At 42.8% G+C, this 18,554-nt stretch overlaps 1 protein-coding gene and 1 pseudogene across 2 annotated transcripts; one reads left to right on the forward strand and one right to left on the reverse strand.

Moving 5' to 3' along the window:
• Positions 1-5,830: 5,830 nt before the first annotated feature.
• Positions 5,831-8,468, reverse strand: LOC311098663 (ubiquitin-like protein NEDD8; annotated as a pseudogene). The gene is made up of 4 exons (XR_014615689.1): positions 8,351-8,468; positions 7,100-7,147; positions 6,148-6,213; positions 5,831-6,031 (listed from the first exon to the last, which is right to left on the reverse strand). The product of XR_014615689.1 is annotated as a ubiquitin-like protein NEDD8 (transcript).
• A 7,104-nt stretch (positions 8,469-15,572) lies between these two features.
• On the forward strand, positions 15,573-17,438 carry LOC311150607 (zona pellucida sperm-binding protein 3-like; the record flags this gene model as incomplete). The annotated part of the gene is made up of 9 exons (XM_084188093.1): positions 15,573-15,642; positions 15,791-15,957; positions 16,039-16,148; positions 16,289-16,380; positions 16,463-16,640; positions 16,751-16,856; positions 16,932-17,017; positions 17,154-17,245; positions 17,371-17,438. 9 exons carry the CDS (start codon positions 15,573-15,575, stop codon positions 17,436-17,438), a joined length of 969 nt encoding a protein of 322 aa, XP_084044219.1.
• Between the last annotated feature and the right edge of the window lie 1,116 nt (positions 17,439-18,554).

Genomic DNA, 18,554 nt, shown 5'->3' on the forward strand with positions numbered 1-18,554 from the left:
TTTGGGGGGGTAGAAGGATTACTTTATCCTATCCCAGGTATTCCTTAAAGAGGTGGGGTTTCAAATGTCTCCGGAAGGTGGTGAGTGACTCCGCTGTCCTGGCGTCGTGAGGGAGCTTGTTCCACCATTGGGGTGCCAGAGCAGCGAACAGTTTTGACTGGACTGAGCGGGAACTATGCTTCCGCAGAGGAAGGGGAGCCAGCAGGCCAGAGGTGGATGAACGCAATGCCCTCGTTTGGGTGTAGGGACTGATCAGAGCCTGAAGGTACGGAGGTGCCGTTCCCCTCACAGCTCCATAGGCAAGCACCATGGTCTTGTAACAGATGCGAGCTTCAACTGGAAGCCAGTGGAGTGTGCGGAGGAGCGGGGTGACGTGAGAGAACTTGGGAAGGTTGAACACCAGACGGGCTGCAGCATTCTGGATGAGTTGTAGGGGTTTAATGGCACAGGCAGGGAGCCCAGCCAACAGCGAGTTGCAGTAATCCAGACGGGAGATGACAAGTGCCTATGATATTTACATTTTACATTTTAGTCATTTAGCAGACGCTCTTATCCAGAGCGACTTACAGTTAGTGAGTGCTTACATTTTCATACTGGCCCCCCCGTGGGAAACGAACCCACAACCCTGGCGTTGCAAGCGCCATGCTCTACCAACTGAGCTACAGGGGACCAATCAAATGTACATTCAACGTTGTGTGACGTTGTTCGCCCGCAGGGGTCTTTATTGATTTTTTTTTTGTGTGAAAAGTATGCAGGTGAGTGAATACAGTATCAACACTGTATATATAAACTCATCATAAAATTATTTCAGAAGACTACAGCTCTGAACTGAAATACACAGAGTATACCAAATATTAAGAACACATGCTCTTTCCATGACAGCTTTTTCACGCTCAACAGTTTCCCGTGTGTATCAAGAATGGGTGGGGGTGCAACTCAGGTGTTCCTAATGTTTGGCATACTCAGTGTACGTATTCATGCTGTACTATTACCCTAATATTACCCTATGCATAGAATTAGGTATTAGAATAGCTTCTAGTAATTTATACTGAACAAAAATATAAACACAACATGTAAAGTGTTGGTCCCATGTTTCATGAGCTGAAATAAAAGATCCCAGAAATCTTCCATACCCACAAAAAGCTTATTTCTCTCAAATTTTGAGCACACATTTGTTTACATCCCTGTTAGTGAGCATTTTTCCTTTGCCAAGATAATCCATCCACCTGACAGGTATGGCATATCAAGAAGCTGATTAAACAGCATGATCATTACACAGGTGCACCTTGTGCAGGGGACACTAAAAGGCCAATCTAAAATGTGCAGTTTTGTCACACAACACAATGCCACAGATGTCTCAAGTTTTGAGGGGGCGTGCAATTGTCATTCTGACTGCAGGAATGTCCACCAGAGCTGTTGCCAGAGAATTGAATGTTAATTTCTCTACATAAGTCGCCTCCAACGTAGTTTTAGAGAACAACCGCAGACCACGTGTAACCACGCCACCCCAGGATCTCCACATCCGGCTTCTTCACCTGCAGGATTGTCTGAGGCGGGGGTGCTGAGGAGTATTTCTGTCTAATAAAGCCCTTTTGTGGGGAAAAACTAATTGGCTGGGCCTGGCTCCCCAGTGGGTGGGCCTATGCCCTCCCAGGCCTATCCATGGCTGAAGAAATAATTAATTTCTATTGACTGATTTCCTTATATGAGTTGTAACTCAGTACATTTTTTTAAATTGTTGCATGTTGCGTTTATTTTTGTTTAGTGTAATGTGATCTCTATGACCCTATGCCTGTATATTGTGGTAAGGCCCACAGCAGGACAGTGACTATCCTTTTTGGTGAGGCAGTTCAGTCTCTCAGCATGTCAGAGCATTTTGTGAAAAACGTGGCCCCTTTTGCCCTTTCCTAACCATTGTATTCTTCACACAGACAGAATGTAAATCTGCTGTATCATTCTGCTCCCTCTCCCTCGTGGACAAGGGCATGACAACACCAAGGTCGATAAATCGCTGACATCACAAAACAAATCCGATAGGGTCACAGGAAGCAAAGCGAGGAGAGAGAGAGAAAAGGAGAAAAGAAGGAGGTGGACGCCAAGTGACAGGCTCCATCTTTGGACCGGTGCCATTTCCTAAGGATGACTCTTCTTTCTCTCTTGCACCGCGCACTATGCCCTGCCCCCATGTCTGCAGTGCGGGATACTGAGAATACTCCAAATACCCCGTCTATGCTTGGTCTCTGGCTCCATTTCACTTTCACTCTCTCTCCGGTGTGAAGCCGAGGCAAAAACCCCATGCTGTAAATGTTGGCTAAGATGGATATGAGCTGAGATGATGCCCTTCAATACAATATTTGTAATATTTTTATTTAACCTTTATTTTGACAGGGCGTCATGCTGAGACCCAAGGTCTCTTTTACAGATGAGCCTTGAATCAAACATACACATCAATATACACTATACACATCAATATACACAATATATATATATATATATATATATATATATGCATAATAATAATATACATGAATACACAAAAAGCAAAACACAATCATATCAAACAAACACATTCTTCAGTAAAAAAATCCTCAATAAGCCATCTGAATTTCCCTAGAGGCATCAAGCCTTCCCATTTTAGATTGCTTTGAAGATTATTCCACAAGGTGCCATAAAACTAAAATCTGATTTACCTAATTCAGTGGAGATCGAAGGGATCTCCAGAGTTAGCCATCCCTGAGACCGGGTCTGTTAACTCGTGCGTCTGTAGTGTTAACAATGAAGCAAGGTAGAGCAGAAGTTTATGCAAGAGGGCTTTATAAACAAAAAGAGTGCAATGTATTGATCTAGGAGACTTCAAAGAGGGCCAGCCTACTTTCTGATACAGAAAGCAATGATGTGTACTGAACCTGTCGCCCGTAATAAAGCGTAGTGTTATATGATAAACTGCGTCCAAAGGCTTCAATACAGTGGCAGCTGCATTCATATAAACAATATCACTATAATTTATAACCAGTATGAATGTCTAGTGAATTATTTTCTTTCTGCTATTTAATGAAAGGCATGCCGTATTCTTATAAAGGAAGCCCATTTCAATTCTTAACTAATTCATCAACATGCTTTCTGAAAGACAGCTTCTCGGCAATCCAGATACCCAGACATGTATAATTGGGGACACAACCAATCCAATGTACAAATGCATAAATCATCAGATACATTTGAAAGCTTTTTAAACATATACTTAGTTTTACCTGCATTAAGTACCAATTTTAGTTCAACAAGGGCTTTCATCAAAGCAAAACAAATTCAGATTGTAGCGCCGAGAGAGCCTTGTCAACAGAAGGGGCAACACAATACAAAACAGTATCATCTGCATACAAGTGGAGGTTACAATTTCCTACGAACAAACCAATGTTGTTTATATAGACAGTAAAAACTACAGGGCCCAAAATCAACCCCTGTGGGACAACCTTAGTAATATCAAGGAAGTCTGACTTCACACTATCAGAAGAAACACATTGTCTCCGGTCTGTCAGGTAGTTTTCCTACCAGATGAAGGCTGCCTGACCCAGGCCAATTTCAGACAGTCTACGAATTAATATTGAATGGTCAACAGTGTTGAAAGCCTTCAACAGGTCTAAAAAAAGGGCAGCACAATGCCACCTTTTGTCCATGCAATTTAAAATGTATTTTATCACCAAAGCAGCAGATATAGTGCTATGACCTGGCCTGAAACCAGACTGATGGACACTTAGAATACATTTTGAAGCTAGAAAAAATCTAAGCTGAGTATTGCTTCAAGATTAAAAAAAGTTTGCTAGGCTAGACAGTTTAGCGATAGGGTGATAATTATTCATGTCAGAGTGGTCACCACCTTTGTAGAGAGGAAGAACATGGGCAGCCTTCCAGACCCTAGGGATAGCACCCGAGATAATTGTCAGGTAAAATATAGTCTCACCAGTCTCAACATCAACAGTGAAGAGGCGAATCTGGGATGCTGACCTAGTGATAGTAGCCTATATCCCAGTTGATTTGATGTTGAATTTGCAACACAAATTTTAATAAGAAATGGGAATGTTCCAATTCCAAATAGGCTTACCTCAAATACTCGAAGTCCCCTTTACTCTTTCTGTACCTGCTCAAATACTCTGGAAATGCAGTATTGCTTTCTTCCTTCCATGCCATTACTTGTCCAGTGATGTTTTTTTGTCGACATTTAGAAAGTTGGCAAAAATTGACCCGACAATTGAATTGCCTGCTACCATGCATTTTCACTTAAATATTGTGTCGTGTGTATAACGTCACAACAAAATCGCTAAAACCTAGTGTCAAAAATGTGGTTGAAGTGTTTCTTACCCATTTAAGAAAAATGCGCATTCATAAATTTGCGACAGCCTGTATGCACTATCACCTATTTCATGTCTCAGGTAGGCCGCGAAAGCCAGCATGGACAGAATGCAATAATTGACTCATGCCATATTATAATAGCGCTTCTGTAGATCTGAAATAACTGGCTGGTGAAACTTGCATCCAGCCAACCAGAAAAGCAAGGCGAAGTCTGGACAATCCTTGTCCGGCAAAGAAAACATTTTTATAGTTGAGAAATTATTTTGCAAGTAGGCATTTACAATTAAATGTGGAGTGGAACTTTATAGTTACGTGAAGACATTCTACCTTCAAAATTATTTGGCAATCGTTTATTCGAAAAACAGTTTCCATCATGCAAGAAAGTTTGACAAAATAAAAATCGACCCATGTCGAACGGATAAAAATTTCGATCAACAGAAAATGTATGCTATATCTGCCATTTCTACAGTTGTAGGCAGCCCAATTCTGGTCTTTTGACCAATCAGATCAGCTCTTTTGCCAATAATTGAGCAAATATCAGAATTGGGACGCTTGTGTAAACGCAGCCGTAGAAACCGCAATCACTTTTATTGGCTCAAGATTAACGGTGTATTCCTCTGACCAGGCTTTGGTGATGCATGCCAGATTTTACAAAGCCTGGATAAGTACACTGCTCAAAAAAATAAAGGGAACACTTAAACAACACATCCTAGATCTGAATGAATGAAATAATCTTATTAAATACTTTTTTCTTTACATAGTTGAATGTGCTGACAACAAAATCACACAAAAATTATCAATGGAAATCAAATTTATCAACCCATGGAGGTCTGGATTTGGAGTCACCCTCAAAATTAAAGTGGAAAACCACACTACAGGCTGATCCAACTTTGATGTAATGTCCTTAAAACAAGTCAAAATGAGGCTCAGTAGTGTGTGGCCTCCACGTGCCTGTATGACCTCCCTACAACGCCTGGGAATGCTCCTGATGAGGTGGCGGATGGTCTCCTGAGGGATCTCCTCCCAGACCTGGACTAAAGCATCCGCCAACTCCTGGACAGTCTGTGGTGCAACGTGGCGTTGGTGGATGGAGCGAGACATGATGTCCCAGATGTGCTCAAGCACAGGGCGCCAGTGGCGAATTTGCATGTGTTATTTCCAATTAAAGGTTATCAAACCTCAATGAGTTTAGAATTCCTATAACTGCCTATATATGGAAAGTAGTTTTACAATGCACTGCTAAATCACACACTCATACAATAGCAGCCATGTACTTCAAAACAAAAACAGTCAACTTGATCTTTTAATCACAAGCAAAATACCAGTGTCCAAACTCACTCTCGCACTGTGTGTCCCACTTACACTGTTGGAACATAAAGCAGAGGTGGTTACAAAAACAATCTACACAGAAGAATTACATAGCAGAAAGTCCTTTGTTTGCTTAGGCCCAGGAGACATAAGGATTTTAGTGTCACACCATTCTGGCAATTTGCTGCTCTGTGTTGCAACATGGTGTGAGTGACGATGACAGAAACTTGTGGGTTGGCACAAGGCCGGCCCCACTGCCCACTAGAAGATGAGGTATATGCTGGGACAGTGGCAGACTAGCCCTCCTCTTAGCGCTAGGACCAGATTCAGAACTGAGCCTCCCTGGATCTTGTAGTCTGCAGCGGTCTTCTCATCGTTCCTGAGAGGGATGGGAGCAGATAAAACAAGTGTTACATCCAAGATTTAATGCCGCCACTTGATTAAATGGAGCAGATGTTTCATGACAAGATTGTGACGGAAGGGTTGATTACTTACATCTGTTTTCCACTGTAGATTAGTCTTTGTTGAGGTGGAATCCCCTCTTTCTTTAATTCTCTCCACCTTCATATGTGTACAAGAGAGCACATAAGCTAAATGTCATTACTGGGATATTTATTTATTTTATTTTTATGTAACCTTTATTTAACTAGGCAAGTCAGTTAAGAACAAATTCTTATTTACAATGACGGCCTACCAAAAGGCAAAAGGCCTCCTGCGGGGACGGGGGATAAAACAATTACGAAATATAGGCCAAAACACACATCACGACAAGAGAGACACCACAACACTACATAAAGAGAGACCTAAGACAACAACACAGCATGGTAGCAACATGACATAACAACAACATTGTAGCAACACAACATGGCAGCAGCACAACATGGTACAAACATTATTGGGCACAGACAATAGCACAAAGGGCAAGAAGGTAGAGACAACAATACATCACGCGAAGCAGCCACAACTGTCAGTAAGAGTGTCTTTGAATGAAGAGATGGAGATAAATCTGTCCAGTTTGAGTGTTTTTTGCAGCTCGTTCCAGTCACTAGCTGCAGTGAACTGAAAAGAGGAGCGACACAGGGATGTGTGTGTTTTGGGGACCTTTAACAGAATGTGACTGGCAGAATGGGTGTTGTATGTGGAGGATGAGGGCTGCAGTAGGTATCTCAGATAGGGGGGAGTGAGGCCTAAGAGGGTTTTATAAATAAGCATCAACCAGTGGGTCTTGCGACAGGTATACAGAGATGACCAGTTTACAGAGGAGTATAGAGTGCAGTGATGTGTCCTATAAGGAGCATTGGTGGCAAATCTGATGGCCAAATGGTATAGAACATCTAGACATGACTCCCCAGCAATGTATGCTGACATGAGTAATCAAAATATTACACATGGAAAGCAAACGCATGAGATTAATATCAACCTTCAGAGTAATGTAGATGTTTCATACCTTGTCTGTGGGCTCAATGTCGATCTCTATTTCTTTGCCAGTGAGAGTCTGTAACAGTAAAATAATTGTTCATTTTAGAGCATAAAATACCATATTGCAATAAACAGCAACATCTTATAAGGTTAGGTCTATGTTAGTGGATAATGGCTATGGTTCTACAGCACCTGTTTATTGTACTGAGTGAGGCCTTGTATCCTGTCTAGATTTTGATGTAGACTGGGGTGAGCAAAGCAGCTCAACCATAGGACGATGGCCATATAATTTAATTTAGTTAGGTAGTAACACCTAGCTAGCATATAGTTAGTTAGCTACCTAACGTTAATTAGTTATACTGAACAAAAATATATAAAACGCAACATGTAAATTGTTGGTCTCATGTTTTATGAGCTGATATAACAGATCCCCGAAATGTTCCATATGCACAAAAAGCTTATTTCTCTCAAATTACTTGCACAAATCTGTTTACATCCGTTAGTGAGCATTTCTCCTTTTCCAAGACAATCCATCCACTTGACACCTTGTGCTGTGGACAATAAAATGTAGCTCTAAAATGTACAGTTTTGTCACACAACACAATGCCACAGATGTGTCAAGTTTTTAGGGAGCGCGCAATTGCCATGCTGACTGCAGGAATGTCCACCAGAGCTGTCGTTTTAGAGAATTTGTTAGTATGTCCAACCGGCCTCACAACCGCAGACCACGTGTAACCACGCCAGCCCAGGACCTCCACATCCGGCTTCTTCACCTGAGGGATCGTCTGAAACCAGCCACCATGACAGCTGATGAAACTGAGGAGTATTTCTGTCTGTAATAAAGCCCTTTTGTGGGGGAAAACTCATTCTGATTGGCTGGGCCTGGCTCCCAAGTGGATGGACATGGTTCCCCAGTGGGTGGGCCTGCCTATGTCCACCCATGGCTACGCCCCTGCCCAGTCATGTGAATCCATAGATTGGGGCCTAATGAAATTAAATAAATTGACTGATTTCCTTATATGAACTGTAACTCATAAAAATCGTTAATTATTGCATGTGGCGTTTATATTTTTTGTTCCGTATAGTTCACGTTAGCGAACTCTACATTCTATATGGGGATGACTGTTTCAATGCCAATGGCCTGCAGCGATGTCCACTATATAGCGCTTTTTAAATCAATTAATATATTTAGCTACGGCAGATAGCTAGATCGGCGATGAGATGATCATTCAGTCTGTAAACTAGCGGGCTTGGCCACCGATTAAATGGCTGGTCTTACCTTAACCTTGATCAGCATTTTGACTGTCGCATAAAATACGTTTTAAATCGATAAAAAAAAAAACTCATCCACATTTAGTGTGGTATTGTTGCCAAATTGAGCAAACCAAAGATTCTTCAACCATTTGATTCAACTTTACTTCCTGTGTAAGTCACTATTCCGTCCGTCCATCGTGTTTTGTGAGACATTGGTTCCGCTTCGCAAATAATTACTTTCTGGGGAAAAGATGTGACTATTACAAATGTAACTTTTAAAACCGTAAAAATTCAAGGATGTTTTTTGACCAAGAAATACAAAAACTGATGATGTTGTTAAGTTTTTAGGTCTATAATTATCACTTCTTGAACTCTCACAGATGTTCAGCATTAAGATAATTAGAATCAATTGGTCCATAAATATTTCTAGTTTCAGCCACTCCTAGATCATTCAGTCATGTCTCTCCTGTGGCAATGTGCAATCGTTTTGGCTGTTGTAGCAGCAAGGGCTGCCAACGACGGTAAGTCTAATAATGAACACATTATATAGCGCTGAGACCATGTAAACTTCAATTGGCTACTTATCTCATGCTGACAACCTAACAGACTAACCAAGTTGTGTTGATGTTGGCTATTGAGATGGGAGTGATGATATTGTCAAATTAAATTTTTAGATTTTAGTGTGGATTGTGAGAAACGCTCCATTAAAGTGACATGGAAGGTCAGTCCAGAGTTGGTTGAGAATGCTGCCCGTCTCTTCCTTGGACACTGCGTTCCATCCAAATTTTCTGTTCTTCCCACTGGAGAAGGGGAAGCGACATTCCACTACAACCTCAATGGCTGTGCAATCAAGAAACGGGTAATGTCTAACTCTTGACCCAATGTATACTATTTTGGATCCTGCGAAGACTAATGAGTCTCCTTCCATTCCCCAGGTGACTGGCAAAAAACACATCTACTCAACCAACCTGACTTACAGACCTGACCGAAAGCCCAAACCTGCTGCTATTAGTCACCACATTAAGTGTGTTTACACAAGGTAACCATCTATGCCAGGGGTACTCAACTCATACCCTAAGTGGTCTGGCGCCTGCTGGTTCTGTTCTACTTGATCATTAATTGCATACACCTGGTGTCCCAGGTCTAAATCAGTCCCTGACTAGAGGGGCACAATAATAAAATGTAGTGGAACTGAGTTGAGGGCTCTATTGGGTGCAGCGTAGCAATGGTGTTGGAATCAAATCTTCCTAAGCCTTTGTCACCTTAACTGTAATGATTAAACCATACATTCCCCCTGTATGTAGACCTGAGGGATGGATTCCCCAATTCCTTATCCCTGCCTCTGGTAGTGCTGAGGGTCATGGAGGATTGGTTTTCCACATGGCACTCCTCAATGGTGAGTGACTCCTACAATATCATTGTTAGAGAATATGTTCAATCAACTTACCTGGTAAATAAATGCCTAGCAGAGGACACTGCCTGACGTGAGTTGAAACCTGTGGATGTATGGTACATATGTATTGCGCCCCCTCTCTGTTGCATGTAGAAGACCTTACTGGTCTGGCCAAGACCAGCCTGTTCCCCCTGGGCTCTTTCATCCCCATCTGGGCAGCAGTGGACCAGAAGGACCATCAGCCCTTGCTGCTGCTCATGGAGGAGTGTGTGGCGGCCACTACACCAGAACTGCAGTCTGAGAGTCTGGTGTACCCAATAATCACCAACAAGGGGTATGTACCAGACCTGGTAATGTGCATGTTTCGGTTTTTGACCGCCTAGCACTACACAGCTGACTCAAATAACCAACTCATCAAGTGTTGCTTATTTTAAGCTGCTGTGTAGTGCTAGGGCAAAAACCAAAACTTGCACCCAGGGGAGGGAGGGGCGACTGAGTTGGGAAAACGCTGATGTAGGGGACAGATTCATCCCAACAACATATTGAGAATGTTGGCTTGTCTGGTGTGATTATTTGCTGGATTGAAGTTCTGTTTGTCTGCTCATTTCACAATGCATTTTCAGTTGCCTTGCAGATGGGAAGACTGGGAACTCCAGGTTCCTGCCTAGGTACCACTCGTCTGCTATCCTGCTTTACCTGCAGTCCTTCAAGTTTGCCCTCGGCGAGGAAGTGAGTGGCCCACAAGTTCTCGGTATGACTGGGTTGTTCATACTGTAGGTCTTGACTGTTCTCTTACTTCACCCCAGGTATATATCCATTGCAAGCTTGTTGCATGGGACCCTGAGGTTCTTGATAAAGAAAAGAAGGCTTGCCACTACATTAAAGAGACTGGAGGGTTAGTATTACAGTTTATTGGTCACATTCTTTAACATTGGGCCATAATGACGGTAGTGCCAGTGCAACAGCTCTGTAACCTTGTTCTTTTTATTTGTAGATGGGAGCTGCTGGATGACCCGTCTCAAAGTGTCCTCTGCAAGTGCTGTGAATCCAGTTGCAAGCCTCGGTTGAAGAGGGGCTTGCATTCAGGTATTTTGAGGCACTTCATTTCAAGCCTGAATAAACTGTCAAGTTCCATATTAATTTGAGCTGATCATTCTTGAGTTTCTTATGGGAATGCAGCTTGAAGTAACTTTTCTCTTCAGAACCCCAGGGCTTGGTTCAAAACGCTGTCCTTGGACCGCTCACAATAGTGGGACACTCTGAAACCCAGATCTCCAGTGAATCCATAAAGTATCCTACTGTAGACCAAGGTTGGTGATTTTTATTTTTTTGGCCTTCAAGACTATAGTTTACAATTTAAAAGCAAAGTGTATCAGCTTTGATGCCAAATTAACTTGAACCTGTAACCTACTAATCTGTCCTCATTGTGTTCTGTATCCACAGTTGACTGGATGGTGTAATGGTCTGGAACACTTCGCTTGTCAGGTGTGTTCTGGTTATTGGGAGGTATTTTACTGTAACATCCCCAATGGCAATGAGCTGCATGTGACTAACAATTCTTCAACCTGTTACAGGGGTTTCTGTCTCACTGCCATCTGCCTGTTGTAGGAGGCCGGAAGGGTGCAGCCCTTTCCAGTACATTTGGAGAAGTGGTAGAAACTACAACCCCATATGGATATGAAGTCCTTTGACTTCAGCGTTTTTCAATAAATGGAGTACTTCACAATGGTTTTTGTCTCTGGTGGTTGTCAAAAATGCTATGCTCCTGATGAGCTGTACCGTAAATCCAGGAGTGCAGCGCAGGTATCCACACAAACTAGCCAAGAGGTGACCATCTGGTTGTAAGAAGCTGTTTGATTCTTACTGTATCACCATGTCTCTTATGATGAACAATGTAAGTTATGGCATGTGAGCGCTCAGTGTTTTGTGACTACTTCATGTTCTGGCCTACCCAGTGTCCTGTTTACACTTGAACTGTAACGCTTTCTTCTCTTGGCATAAATAGTTTGCTAATATTGATAGTCACAACAGGTGTTCATGCAATGGTAAAGCTATTCAAAAGATTGTCGTAAGTGAATCTGATTTATTTTGGGGGGGCTATAATTTTTCAGCAGTAGGCCGACGGGGTTAAGACCCCAAGATCAAATTTACACACAAGCAACGTTTAGAGATTGTAGGTGGATGATGGCCTTGCTTAGGTAACAATACAGACATGGCTGCAGTTGATCATTGGATTATATTTACAATTTTTACTAAATGACAATTAGATCACTAACTCTGTTTTGATGGAGTGACTTCTAAAATGTTGACACAGGATTTGTAGTTCAAGACTAGTGGCAGCCAGAGGAACTTTTTATTGTGACCGTGTTTTTTGTGGGAATTACAGGGAGGGCACATCTTACCCCAGGGGGCGTCTCCCCCCATTTTACATTTACGTCATTTAGCAGACGCTCTTATCCAGAGCGACTTACAAATTGGTGCATTCACCCTATAGCCAGTGGGATAACCACTTTACAATTTTGTAGGAGTTTAATGGCACAGGCAGGGAGCCCAGCCAACAGCGAGTTGCAGTAATCCAGACGGGAGATGACAAGTGCCTGTGATAGTACCCTATATCCCAGTTGATTTGATGTTGAATTTGCAACACAAATTTTAATAAGAAATGGGAATGTTCCAATTCCAAATAGGCTTACATCAAATACTCGAAGTCCCCTTTTACTCTTTCTGTACCTGCTCAAATACTCTGGAAATATAGTATTGCTTTCTTCCTTCCATGCCATTACTTGTCCAGTGATGTTTTTTTGTCGACATTTAGAAAGTTGGCAAAAATTGACCCGACAATTGAATTGCCTGCTACCGTGCATTTTCACTTAAATATTGTGTCGTGTATATAACGTCACAACAAAATCGCTAAAACCTAGTGTCAAAAATGTGGTTGAAGTGTTTCTTACCCATTTAAGAAAAATGCGCATTCATAAATTTGCGACAGCCTGTATGCACTATCACCTATTTCATGTCTCAGGTAGGCCGCGAAAGCCAGCATGGACAGAATGCAATAATTGACTCATGCCATATTATAATAGCGCTTCTGTAGATCTGAAATAACTGGCTGGTGAAACTTGCATCCAGCCAACCAGAAAAGCAAGGCGAAGTCTGGACAATCCTTGTCCGGCAAAGAAAACATTTTTATAGTTGAGAAATTATTCTGCAAGTAGGCATTTACAATTAAATGTGGAGTGGAACTTTATAGTTACGTGAAGACATTCTACCTTCAAAATTATTTGGCAATTGTTTATTCGAAAAAGTTTCCATCATGCAAGAAAGTTTGACAAAATAAAAATCGACCCATGTCGAACGGATAAAAATTTCAATCTTCAGAAAATGTATGCTATATCTGCCATTTCTACAGTTGTAGGCAGCCCAATTCTGGTCTTTTGACCAATCAGATCAGCTATTTTGCCAATAATTGAGCAAATATCAGAATTGGGACGCTTGTGTAAACGCAGCCGTAGAAACCGCAATCACTTTTATTGGCTCAAAATTAACGGTGTATTCCTCTGACCAGGCTTTGGTGATGCATGTCAGATTTTACAAAGCCTGGATAAGTACACTGCTCAAAAAAATAAAGGGAACACTTAAACAACACATCCTAGATCTGAATGAAATAATCTTATTAAATACTTTTTTCTTTACATAGTTGAATGTGCTGACAAAATCACACAAAAATTATCAATGGAAATCAAATTTATCAACCCATGGAGGTCTGGATTTGGAGTCACCCTCAATATTAAAGTGGAAAACCACACTACAGGCTGAACCAACTTTGATGTAATGTCCTTAAAACAAGTCAAAATGAGGCTCAGTAGTGTGTGTGGCCTCCACGTGCCTGTATGACCTCCCTACAACGCCTGGGAATGCTCCTGATGAGGTGGCGGATGGTCTCCTGAGGGATCTCCTCCCAGACCTGGACTAAAGCATCCGCCAACTCCTGGACAGTCTGTGGTGCAACGTGGCGTTGGTGGATGGAACGAGACATGATGTCCCAGATGTGCTCAATTGGATTCAGGTCTGGGGAACAGGCGGGCCAGTCCATAGCATCAATGCCTTCCTCTTGCAGGAACTGCTGACACACTCCAGCCACATGAGGTCTAGCATTGTCTTGCATTAGGAGGAACACAGGGCCAACCGCACCAGCATATGGTCTCACAAGGGGTCTGAGGATCTCATCTCGGTACCTAATGGCAGTCAGGCTACCTCTGGCGAGCACATGGAGGGCTGTGCGGCCCCCCAAAGAAATGCCACCCCACACCATGACTGACCCACCGCCAAACCGGTCATGCTGGAGGATGTTGCAGGCAGCAGAACGTTCTCCACGGCGTCTCCAGACTCTGTCACATGTGCTCAGTGTGAACCTGCTTTCACCTGTGAAGAGCACAGGGCGCCAGTGGCGAATTTGCCAATCTTGGTGTTCTCTGGCAAATGCCAAACGTCCTGCACGGTGTTGGGCTGTAAGCACAACCCCCACCTGTGGACGTCGCGCCCTCATGGAGTCTGTTTCTGACCGTTTGAGCAGACACATGCACATTTGTGGCCTGCTGGAGGTCATTTTCCAGGGCTCTGGCAGTGCTCCTCCTGCTCCTCCTTGCACAAAGGCGGAGGTAGCGGTCCTGCTGCTGGGTTGTTGCCCTCCTACGGCCTCCTCCACGTCGCCTGATGTACTGGCCTGTCTCCTGGTAGCGCCTCCATGCTCTGGACACTACGCAGACAGACACAGCAAACCTTCTTGCCACAGCTCGCATTGATGTGCCATCCTGGATGAGCTGCACTACCTGAGCCACTTGTGTGGGTTGTAGACTCCGTCTCATGCTACCACTAGAGTGAAAGCACCGCCAGCATTCAAAAGTGACCAAAACATCAGCCAGGAAGCATAGGAACTGAGAAGTGGTCTGTGGTCACCACCTGCAAAACCAGTCCTTTATTGGGGGGTGTCTTGCTAATTGCCTATAATTTCCACCTGTTGTCTATTCCATTTGCACAACAGCATGTGAAATGTATTGTCAATCAGTGTTGCTTCCTAAGTGGACAGTTTGATTTCACAGAAGTGTGATTGACTTGGAGTTACATTGTGTTGTTTAAGTGTTCCCTTTATGTTTTTGAGCAGTGTATTTTAAGTATCAGCTAACCACATGTTATAGCAATTTGGTGCCTGACGCACTCATTGGTTGATGCATGTAATGTCTGAGCAGGGGATGGTGACGTAATGCTGTGTTCCTAACCAAGTGGAAATCTACCATATATGACTGGGAAAAATCCACTTGAACGTCACTACAACTGGTAATTACTAGTGGGAAACTTGTCTATCATCCTGAGCTCCCACTTGCTGACCTCTGATGTCATCTACTAAGAAAATTACCTTGATGACGGGCCTTTTCTTCAGTGAAATGCAACAACAAAACATTATTTATAAAAAGCAATCTATTAATATGGTTTTTGAACACTATAGTTTGTTTACAAGCGTGGTAGCTGTACTTTTAGTATATTCTTTACACAGCTTGTTGGCCATTAGCCAATCGGCATTTCTTAACGAGTTTAAAGCACGTGAATACATCCAACTAGTATTTACGACTTCACAACTGGTAAATTCCCACCTCCCACTTGGTTACGAACGCAGCATAAGTATCTGATAATTAATTGCAAGACTGGAATGAGTTCATACTAATGATTTCCAGATCAGTGATTGATCGCCTGCAGCTGGAGGTTGTTAACATAGGAAAACACACGTATGGCAGTGGTTAACTTGATTGCTTGCTGACAGGTTTTATAGGCATCACCAACTGAACATTGGTATTCAATCATGATGGCTTCCTTTTGGCACAGTGCGGTTCTCCTATGCATGGCTGTTGCTGCCAATGTGGCACAAGAAGGTAACTTGTATTATCACTGTCTTTCATGTAGGCCTATTGTGTTTGGAACGTGACCAGTACTAGCACAAAAACTTTGATGGCAAAGCAGCAGAAGATGTTCTTTTGTATTTTATACTTTTTTTAAATTTAAATTTTTATCTCCTGGCAGATATGGAGGTAGACTGTGGCCCTGATTCAGTGACCTTGAGATGGAGGGCAGCCAGGTCACAAATGGATGCCTCACTCCTCCGTCTGGGAGACTGTTATCCCTCCAGTGTTTCTGCTGGGGAGGCCATGTTCCAAGTGGAACTCAGTGACTGTAACTTCAGGAGAATGGTAGGCTTTAGCAAAGGTTGTACCGACGTGTATTTGGTTGTCAGATGTAGGGTTGTTGAACCCCCTCCTTTCTCACTACAGGTGACTGGGGACACACTGATGTACATGAATGAGCTGACCTCTATGTCTGCTCCCAAAGCTCACCTGAAGTCTGTCTTTCAGTCTTACCCAGTGGTTTGTGCCTATGAAAGGTGAGATGTGGCTGTTTTATACCCCCTAAATAATACCCTTTCTGTTGCATCATGTGCTAATGCTGGACAAGAACCAGTCCAACCCTGAACATTGACCCTCGGCTACATGTCTAAATTATTTCCTTTTGTCTGTACTGTAGGCCCGCAGACTGGGCGCCTCCCATATTTGATGTAGTACTGTTTCATACATATGGTCAAGGAGATCTGGTCTACCACATGGGACTTATGACGGGTAGGTTTGAGACTACTTGTAACCTTGAAGTAAACAATTGAACTCCTACAGATTTAAGACTGCCCATATGTGTATCCTGCAGATGACTTCTCTGGACCACATCTGTCTAGGGAATACCCCCTTGGCTCCTCCATCCATATCTTGGCAGCAGTGGAGCAGAAGGACCATCAGCCTTTGCTGCTTCTCTTAGAGGAGTGTGTTGCGACCACAATGCCAGAGCTGCAGCCAGCAGGCCCAGTGTACCCCATCATCACCAAGGGGTATGTACCACTGGGTTATACAACTGGATGCTATTAGGGCTTTTGCTCCAAGTAGGTGTGGATTCATTTGGTGAACCATTCCTGACTGTCAATTTTTTTGTTGCCATCAGATGTCTTGTGGATAGCATGACTTCAAACGCAAAGTTTGAACCAAGACGAGAAACCTCTGAAATCCGTCTGTCTCTGAAAGCCTTCAAGTTCACCGTTGGCGAGGAAGTGGGTGTACTTATCTGTGATTTACATTTTGGCACTGCTGAAATATGAGAGCTAATATACCTAATCTCTTCTCAGGTCTATATACATTGCAAGCTTTTGGCCTGGGACCCCAGTGGCCTTGACACCAGCAGGAAGGCCTGCCACTATGTGAAAGGGCATGGGTACAAAATATTGTTTACACCTATTCAATTAAACTACTTTTTCTGGAAGGAGGTACTACTTGAACTTGCCAAAAGTATCTCATTTGGAGGGAACAGTGCCATGAGAAATTCATGTTTTGACTACTTTTTTCTTCAGTTGGGAGCTCCTTGATGACCCCTCCCATAGTAACCTCTGTAGCTGCTGTGACTCCAGCTGCAAGTCCCAGAAGAGAAGGGGAATACCATCAGGTATTACACCCTTTTTGCACACCACTCCAGTTGAATTTACTTATTTTCCCAGGGCACTAGAATGGGATGCTTTATTTCTTTTGACGTGTCCATCCACCAGTTTCAATGTTTAAACTATCTTTTAGGTAAACTTGGGCAAACTCAAAATGCAGTCCTTGGACCACTTACAACCACTGATAATTCACCGGCCTGAATGTTAACCAGGTTTGGTTTTTTTACACCCCCAAATGAGCATTTCAAAGTTCTGTTTCATTGACCTGTTAGCTTAACTTTACTTTTTGTTTCAGGGTTAGCCTGAGTCCAGCTGGGATTCCTGGAAGATGGGCAGCCATGCATGCCCTGACTCTGGAATGGCTGCTGTCCACTTGATTTGAAATAATAAAAATAGATATTACTTTACTATGGCGTGTCCTGACTTCCTCTTGGATTTATTCTCACTAGTCATCTAAATTGTATCTCACAAGAACATAAGGTCAAGCGCATTCAATCTCACATGCTACAGTCAGGTTTAACTTCTCTTCGCAAGCAGGTCATTGTGCTAAGGTGATTGGAAGGATGTGATGCAAGTAAATGGTTTGATGCCTTTTATTACACAATTGTGTAAGTGCTCATAGTTTGTCTAGATGGTTCAACTATGCTTACTAGGAGCGCAGAAATCCACTGAATGTTACGATTGTCTACATGATCTCTGACCTGATGGATTGCTTCAAGACGCATGGACACTAAATCTACTTCCAGTTGTAGCACCACTGCATTGGATAAGTATTCTTTGGTCTCCAACATTTTGGTATTCATTCCTAGATGCTACATTTTGGCTGTTTCTAAGACAGCCAAGATGGGTGCTTCATAACCAATGCTAGCGACTCTGAATTAGACTCGTCACTGCCTGTATTTAGATGTGGTTATTACAATAGCCAATGTGTAAAAACCAAACGTTTCTGATCAGTGCAGGCCTAATGGTTGCAAGTGTTGCCAACATGTGTTCACGCCTTACTTTCAGAAGTTATTTTGAACCGGCTAGGTTTCACTTCCAGTCAGATGAACATATTTAACAGTAGCTGAGCTGTTGACCATCAGAGCATATCTCCACATAGTGGGACCGAAGGCAAGAGCCAGTGATAATTGGATGCCTGTGGTACCCAAAAAGGCCACAAGATGTCATACGATCTGACAGAATTACATACTAGCTGTATTTCCACTACAACAGAAAATAATTAGGCGTTAGTATAAGGAACCCATGCTCTCGCGCAATAGAGACGAGAAGCAAAAATGGAACAAACTTATGCCTTCTGTCCCGCTATTGTTCTGA

This window comes from Coregonus lavaretus (assembly GCF_964263955.1).
Source record: "Coregonus lavaretus genome assembly, chromosome: 23".
NCBI lineage: Eukaryota > Metazoa > Chordata > Actinopteri > Salmoniformes > Salmonidae > Coregonus > Coregonus lavaretus.